Below are 8,499 nucleotides of genomic sequence, written 5' to 3'. Positions count from 1 at the left end.
AGAGAGAGAGAGAGAGAGAAGGGGGAGGAACCGGGTGGGAAAACCTACCAGCAGCGTCTCTGTTTGTTTTATCTTAAAGAAGCAGCTTGAGGTTATTTTCATCAGAAACGCTCCTGAAAGCCGGAACCTTTAAATAAACACAATGACTGACTGTACGAGAAGAAGACACAGTGCAGTTAGAACACCGCACCTGAGTAAATACAATAAAATAAATCATTAACTTTATTGGATAAGTCATGAATACATCATAGTCCTGTAAAAATCTGTAAATTTACAGGGGACGCTCATTCATGTACTACTACTACTAGTAGTAGTCTTGGGTGTCCACCTGGTGGTGGAGCAAGTCACTGACGTAGCATTAACCCTGGTTATGGCAAGTACCCCTGGCTGCAGCCTCAACGTTGAGCCACGCCTCCCATGCTTGACTCCTTTCCGGGGGCCATCTGGTGGCGGAGACTATGAACTGCAAGTGGCCGCTCTGTGGACCGCTAAAGAATATTGTGCGCAGACGAAGACGACATAAATCAGTTTGCAAAATCTTTTTTTTTTGTTTTGTTTTGACGTGCTATTTTGTGATATATGTGACAGTCAAGGGGTAAGAAAGTAACATTATTTTATTTCTGAAACAGGTTAAGCTCTGTATGTATTTGCGTTCTACACTGTAGTCAAGCCAGTAGCTCCAACATTGCAAATGCAGATAGATTACAGACTGCAAATAGACGTAGATGATTGAGAAAGTCAGCACTAACCTACTACAGAATGTGGAAAAGTCCAGTTTTCAAACTGACACCCATTTTTAAATATGAGAATTTAGCTTAATAGCTTCGAGGTCCTGTGACAACCCTGTTGTTGTTGAGCCATTTCTCTTCCTTTTCAGTCTACAGGAAGACCATGAGGCGTCTGCACTGAAAGTTATGGACACGCGACATTTGCAGGCATTCTGCTTTTGAAGTGTAGGCTACTGTCGTGTTTTTGTTTCCTGTTTTACTCCCTCTTTTATTTTGAAGTTCAGTGTTCAGTGTTCAGTGTGTTCAACTAAGGAATAAAATATATGCACTAAATGTAACACCTGAAAATCTCCCAGTGTATATATTTTTCTTTTTTTTTAAACAATTACAAAATAAATAAGTTATATATATATTATATTATATATATATTATATATATTTATAATTATTTAATTAAAGTCATAGTCTCCGCCACCAGATGGCCCCCGGAAAGGAGTCAAGCATTGGGGGCGTGGCTCAATGTGGGCGTGGCTCAACGTTGAGGCACGCCTTGATCTGCGGGCTGCAGCCAGGGACGGCTTTTTGAGTTAGTGTTAGGACATCCTTTGTGGGTCAGGAAGCCAGTAGAGTTTCCTGAGGACAGAAATAAATGGAAAGTAACTTACATACTGATTTACACAGTTTTGATTAAAGCATTTTTATTTTTTGCAATTTAGTGCCCCCTAGTTTCACAGTGCAATACCACTGCTGCACTCCGAAATACACATGTATTTGTTCTGACTGGCTGTTCTTACTTACTAGTCCAGCTGTGAGAAGCCCAGCTCAACATCTGTCTTTCAGACTTTTATTTCACCAAGCTCTCGTCAGCGACTAACTTGCTCTTTTCTGGTGGCTTCTTGCTTCAGTCACTCCTTTTCTCTTCTTAGCTTCTTCCAACAAAGCCTTCTTCTGTCTTTTCACCTCTGTCATTATGTCCATAGAGGCTCCTAATGAGCCCAGATACACTGCCCAGCTCCGGTTCTGGCACGACACCCTGGGCCTGAAAACCTTCTCGGTGGTCCAAAATGGCTGTGGTACAAATACTAACTTTCTTCCAGTGCTCTGAGCTCACTTTACTGTACAACAGAAAACTGTAAATCACAGAGAGTTGAGCAGAGGGGAAAACCAGTAGATTCAGACCCACTGTTTGTGTGGGCTATAGTCTGTTTGCTGTGGTTGGCCTGGCTATGTATCACTCAGTCAATCAGAGAAGAGGCTTGTTAATATTATTAATAATGTTATTAATGAGACGAAATACAACATAAAACATCATGTTCTTGCTTAAGCTACAGAGCGAGGTATTTAAGAGGAGATGTAAAAATATACTGACCCGGTTTTTGTTACTTAAAACCACAAATACATCATATTTTTAGGGATATAAAAACTTCAAAACTAGTCGTATAATAACACTGACAGTGGATATTCTGCATTATGAATACTTTTGCTATATTTTGTTGGTCAGTAACTAGATTTAAAATACATTTTTACAGTGTGCTACTGCTATTTTTACTTACTTAAAAGGGGAGCAGTAGTAGTTCAGTTGTAGGGACTTGACTTGGTAACTGGAGACTGGCTGGTTCAAGTCCAGTATGAACCACAGTATAGACGCTGGGCTGGTAGCTGGAGAGTTGCCCTTGAGCAAGGTACTGAACCCTTAACTGTTCCCAGGGCATCGCTACATGGCTGCCTATCACTCGACCAGCTATAAGCCCTTTGTGCGTGGTTGTATTTCTGGCTTGTATATGTAAAACTTTCCCCACTGATCTTCTGTTAAATTACCTGAATACCAATTTGTACCTGTCATGTATTAAGACTACATTCAAGTCTCAGAGCTCAGCAGCAGATTACTAAGTACAGAGCGGCCTTTAAAGAACCCAGAAAATCACAACAGTGCTGTCTTTTTGTAAAATAGTGGAGGAAAGAACATCAGTATAATATAAAACAACATTAAAAACGATTAACGTACAGTCGTTTTATGTTTTTACTGCTGTCACATGTTAAGGGTTTCAGATACTACTACAAATACTATATTTATTTTATCTGGGTCAGTTCCAGTAGCATGTCCTCTTTTTCATCCAGCACCATATCACTCCATGTTTCTCTTTTCATGCGGTCTCAACCTACCTGAGACCACACCTGTCTGTCTCATATAAAGGGTAACACAAGGATGATTAAGTAATCTGTAAGGAAATTTTGATTTCAGAGTGCACTCAATACTGGAAGCTCCTGCTTTGATGATTTTCAAAGCACTTGAGTACAGAACTACGTCACAACAGGATTTAGTAGTTGTCTTTGCTAAGAACAGATAATATTATTACTAATACTATTTCTATGACAAGTTTAGTTAAATATTCAGTCAGATATACACTCAGATGTCTTTTGGTAACACGTATAAAAACAAAAAAGAATTCACCATACCATGTCATGTCATATTCTGTACACTATACAATGTTTGTTCAACAAGACATATGTGAAAACGGTTAGCTCGAAAGTGGAAACCTAAATAACACTATACAAAGAGATATTCTGCTGACACAGTCACAAATCCTTCCTGTTCATCTTCATGACTTTTGTCCGCAGGATTTCTGAACAGCCTCCCTGATATAAACAACACACTCACTCAATCAAATTAAAGAATCAATAACCAATGACGCACATACTGTAAGCAAGCGCACCTTTGAATCAAACTCCGAGTAGAACCTCAAGCCTGTGAAATGATCTGTTAGGTATTTTAAAGATTTATTTACAGAGAAACCGCCTCTGCCCAAAACAAGGTCCAATGAGAGTAGTGACTCGTGTACCAATCAGAAAGGATGACACCCAGAATAACAAACTCATAAAAAGAGGGAGCAGACTGTGCTCCAGCTTTCGAGTGAAGCGGATCAGACCCACAGCTGTGCAATTTACTTATTCTCTCAAATAAAAGAAGTGGAGGACAGCTCTTGCTTTAATGTCCTTTCCCAAAATAACGAACACGACAACACTTACAATTTTTCAGATACTCCATGTTTATATACAAAATTTCAAATAAAGTGTGCACCAATATCAGAAAAAAGAAAAGAAACAATGTTAACACACAAAACTACAATGAACACACAGAAGTAAGGTGTAAAAATAAATGTAATAGTAAGGTGTTGGGCCACCACATGCTATCAGAACAGCTTCAGTGCTCCTTGGCATTGAGCCTACAAGTCTGTGAACTCTACTGGAGGGATGAACATCATTATTTATCATAACAAGATATTTCCTCATTATGGTGTTTTGATGATGGTAGAGAGTGCTGTCTATCAAAAATCAAAAATCAAATCAAATAAAAAATCTGACATATACTTGTGTTAAGATCTGGTGACTGTGATCCAAGGCATCTGATTAAGATCATTTTCATCGAACCATTCAGTGACCCCTCGCGTGTTATGGATGGGGACATTGTCATACTGGATAAAGGCGATCATTCAGGACATCTTTGTACTGATTTGCAGTGACCATTTTCTCCAAGGAGGCAAGTGAACCCAAACCATGGCAGCAAACTGCCCCTACAGCATAACAAAGCCACCAGATAGCCTCACTGTAGGGGTCAAGGATTCAGGCCTGTTATGTGAATAAAGTCAAAGTTTTTCTGATGTACAGAGTCTGTGGACAATTACACAGAGTGGATACTATAGTAAGGTGTCTACAGTGCATAAACTCCTCATTACAAAGTTGACTGCATCACATTTGAGAAGTCAATCAACAATCAATAATAACGACTGATCTACAGAAAAAGTGATATGGTCAGATGAGTTATCCTTCACTTTATTGGCCACAAGTGGACGAGTGTTTGGTTATAATTGTCGTGTTCAGACAGAAAAAAAAAGAGAAGATTGAAATAATTGCTATTCCTTTAAGTATGTAAGTAAGGATGTGGTTAGCTTAGCATAATGAATGGAAGCAAGGGGAAATGACTAGCCTTGCTCTAATACCTTTAAATCTCACTAATTACCACCTTGTCTGTTTAAAACATGGTACAACGACTATTTAGTCTGACCATGTCTGATCATGTACTGTATATTGTAACTATGGTCCGTGCTAAACACACAGGTCAGCACAGAACAACAAAAATAATACTTAAGACCTATAGGAAAAACTGATGGAGGATGAAGCATTACCACAATCAATTTAAAATACAGTTAATCAGGTTAATGTATGCATGTGCACTTAGCAATTGATCTGATCTTCATAGCGACTTTCTTGAGGGAGTAGCTCATGCCCTTCCAATTTCTCCAAATGATCTGGACGTTTGCATGACCTACAGCACTATGAGGTGCGTACATGCCATTGATATTAACATTGTGGCAGGCACTGTACCAGAATCCACCCAGATAATGCTGAGCGCAGTTGTTATCCCACTGGTCCTGGTCTTTGTCAAAAGTGGTGAACTTCATGTTGTTGTGGTCTGACAAACTATCACCTAGAAATAAAGAGAAAAACACATGTTATTTAAAGACCAATTTTTATGTCCCCTCCTTACTCATTATTAATAAGCTCTTCATTTAACGCATCCTGCATTACTTAAAGTACATTCAGCCATTTTACATTCAAACCTACACTTCCTAAAGTAAGATCCACTCAGTCATCTTTACCTGCTGCTCCGCCGCTGAAGCTGCCAAGGTGAAGCTGATATCCAGCGCTCTCTGTATCAACTGAGAAGGAGGAGTACTGGGCGGACGCCTTCCCTCCCTCGAAGTCCTCCATGTCAAACCGCAGCTCGTTCTTCTTCCTCACAGTGAGCAGAAAGATGTTTTCCAGGCCTGAAAAAGTCCACAAAGATCTGTTTCATTCCACCTCCTGCACCAACTTACTACTTATTCCACATTGCTTAACCTCTTTTCCCCTCAGTCTGTCTGTCAACCCCCAGTCTAAAATCACACCTTATACTTCATCTCACCTCAAATTGAGACGGAAAGTAGGACAGGCACCATGTGTGTATTTTTCCTAAAAAAGCTTACCAAGCCAATATTCTCCAGCCACATTCCCGAATCCAGTGTTATAGTGGCTCCAGGGCCTAAAGAAGTTTTCAGTTCCATCGAGCCTCCTCTGTATCACCTGAGAAATAGAGAAACATTATTAATTTAACATGTAACACTATGTATTCAATTAGCAAGACTCTTAGATAACATTATAAATCTTTTAGAGTCAACTAGGTAAAAGTTTAACTTTAAACTTTACCAGGTTACATCTACAGTAAATGTAAGTAAGCTTCTCAGCCATGTTCTCCACCAGGTTCTCCAGCTTGTCACTAACTTCTGCCATTTGGTGCTGGGTAGGTAGTGTACTGTGAGTTTATTTGAGCTTTACTGATCTGGAGATGAGGTGGATGAGATTTTTTAAAAAACAAAAAAAAGAGATCAACAAAAAGAGCCAAAGGGGACTAAAAAGAAGAGTTATACATGCTCATTTGACCCAGTGTGAGAGGGATAGTTTGACATTTGGGTAAATAAACCATATAAACGAGTTAAATGAGAAGATTAATACCGCTCTATGTTTGTGTGCTAAACCCCTAGATTTCTCAAAATCTGTGGCTCTGGCCACGGTCATGTTGGCAGTCCTGCCTCTTCCACCTAATCTAAAAATCGGCAAAGACGTGAATAATCCTGTGGCAGGGCCGAATGAAGCCTGGGTACTCAAACATGCCATCTGTAACGGCACCCACATGTCAATCAACAACAACCAAGTGGGTTAAAACAAAATCAGACTCAGCACAGTTGTTATGAACAGGGAAATTAGCTACAGAGACCAAGACCGTTGCCGATATTTAGATCAGGGAAGAAGCGGAAGGAGCAGTACATCTAACATGGTGGCGGCCAGTGGTGCATATTGTCGGCTTCAAAATAGTGCTTAAGAAACCTACAGGTGACGTCACTCAGGCTCTGTCCATTCTTTATACTGTCTTTGGTGGCCATGTATGGATGGCCTGTTTCTATCAAATGAATATTAATTATATATATATCATATATATTTATATGAAAGCACACATGAAGCACACAGACGTTTGTTCATGTTTAAGATTATAAAACTGTACACTGACAGTCCATCTGCCTCCGTCGGTTTCCATGTCACAGTAGACCTTCAGGGGTGAGATGGGACCTCCCGGGTAGATGGTGTACACCCCACTGGGAGTGGAGTTGTCATGGCGATAGATGTCATCACAGTCGATGGGTAGATAAAACTCAGGATCACAGCGAACTGAGGCTGCAAGAACCAGGAGAGCTGCAAATAATGTTACCTGGAGATGAGAAAAAAACATTACGGTCACTACCTGATCTTAGAGAAGGAAATCTCCTCACCTCCATTTACTTTTTGCTGCTCTATAAGTCACATGACCTGCAGTATATTATGTGCATTTTTTGTTTCACTGTGTAGAAAACACAGCAGTTACCCCGACCACTCAAGGTGCTTTTACACTACATATCTCATTCACCCATACACTGTCAATTGCTCATCAGTTTTTGGGAGCTAATCATTCATCGCACACATTCACACACTGATCTTGCCCAAGAACACTTTGACATGCATGCAGACTGGAGGAGCCGGGGATTGAACCACAACCATCTGATTAGTGGACGACCTGCTCTGCCCCCCGCAGCCACAGCTGCCCAACATGATGTACAACATGATGTTTGCACTACAGCAGTGCTGTGTTTATTATTAATCTGAACCTCTGTGGAGCAGACGTTGTTAAATCAGGTTTGGTTAAAGGAAAATAAATTTTTTGGGGCAGTGTTTAGCTCAGTTGGTAGAGCAGCCGCCCCATGTGTGAAGGCTCAGTCCTTGCTGTGGAAGCCCAGGGTTTGAATCTGATCTGAGGCCCCTTCCTGCATGTCATTTCTCATCTCTCTCTCCTCACATTTCCTGTTATTCTTCAGCTGTCTCTATCAAAAGAAAGCTTGAAAAGACCAGAAAAAAAGGAAAATTAATTTTGAAACAGTGACAAAACATTGTTCTCTGAAATGTCTGTCTATATCTATTCCCTGTTCTGTTCTTATATCTCAATTCAATTCACTCAGTGCAGTGAATTCACAGGTCTGGAAACAGACATCTCTCCACTGGGACTGAGAGAAACCTGTTAATATTTCACTAACCGCTAAAACCACTTTAAAGTCAACAACAATGTCCTCAATAACACTGATCAACAACACCAACAAATATGGATTATGATAACAGAAATAAATTACCATTGGGCTGAATTAATTATATATTTTTCTTGATTAATTCTGCCTGTAGATTTCAATTAATAAATAACACAAATTTCAATCGAACGAAGATGGAAATATGAGCTCATTTTCCTGTTTGTTTGTTTTTCCAATTATGCTTGCTATAGTTCTGTTTTTTTTATTATGACAGCACAGCTGTAATACTAATAGGATTACTAAGACTAATGTTGATCATTAAAAGATGTAATAAAATGTTAATTATCAGAGCATGATAAGGATAAGAGTCATAAAAGAAGAAAAGTCATTATAGAGGAGGTGAAGCACACATCTTAACAGTATCGAGAATACAGGAGCAGCAATAACAAGCAGCGTCATTATGGAATAAGATAATTTGGTTCGAACATGTTTTCTGCAGCTTGTATTGAGTCTGAGCTCTTACCTGCTTCATCATCGTCCAGAGTAGTGTTCACAGCAGCTGAGTTGAACTCTCTCTGTCTGTTGAGATAAATCTCAGTGGGAACTTTTTAAACAGTTTGGGTGGGG

At 39.7% G+C, this 8,499-nt stretch overlaps 1 protein-coding gene across 1 annotated transcript; it reads right to left on the bottom strand.

Annotated features, from left to right (window-relative positions):
- Positions 1-3,700: 3,700 nt before the first annotated feature.
- Positions 3,701-8,499, bottom strand: LOC104921168 (microfibril-associated glycoprotein 4-like). The gene is made up of 5 exons (XM_010733625.3): positions 8,396-8,499; positions 6,831-7,028; positions 5,752-5,848; positions 5,386-5,553; positions 3,701-5,213 (listed from the first exon to the last, which is right to left on the bottom strand). Exons 1-5 carry the CDS (start codon positions 8,405-8,407, stop codon positions 4,942-4,944), a joined length of 747 nt encoding a protein of 248 aa, XP_010731927.2. The 5' UTR covers positions 8,408-8,499; the 3' UTR covers positions 3,701-4,941.

This window comes from Larimichthys crocea, chromosome X, assembly GCF_000972845.2.
Source record: "Larimichthys crocea isolate SSNF chromosome X, L_crocea_2.0, whole genome shotgun sequence".
NCBI classification, from domain to species: Eukaryota; Metazoa; Chordata; class Actinopteri; family Sciaenidae; genus Larimichthys; species Larimichthys crocea.
Note: the sequence above shows the minus strand (reverse complement) of the source record. Positions and strands in the feature narration are given on the sequence as shown.

Bases quoted from the DNA above. Each gene is read 5' to 3' on its own strand.
- LOC104921168 (XM_010733625.3), bottom strand. The intron at 5,849-6,830 runs GTCAGTGTACAG...TCTATTTCTCAG, and splicing joins CCGACGGAGGCAGATGGACT to GTGATACAGAGGAGGCTCGA. The intron at 5,554-5,751 runs GTAAGCTTTTTT...GGACTTTTTCAG, and splicing joins GGCTGGAGAATATTGGCTTG to GCCTGGAAAACATCTTTCTG.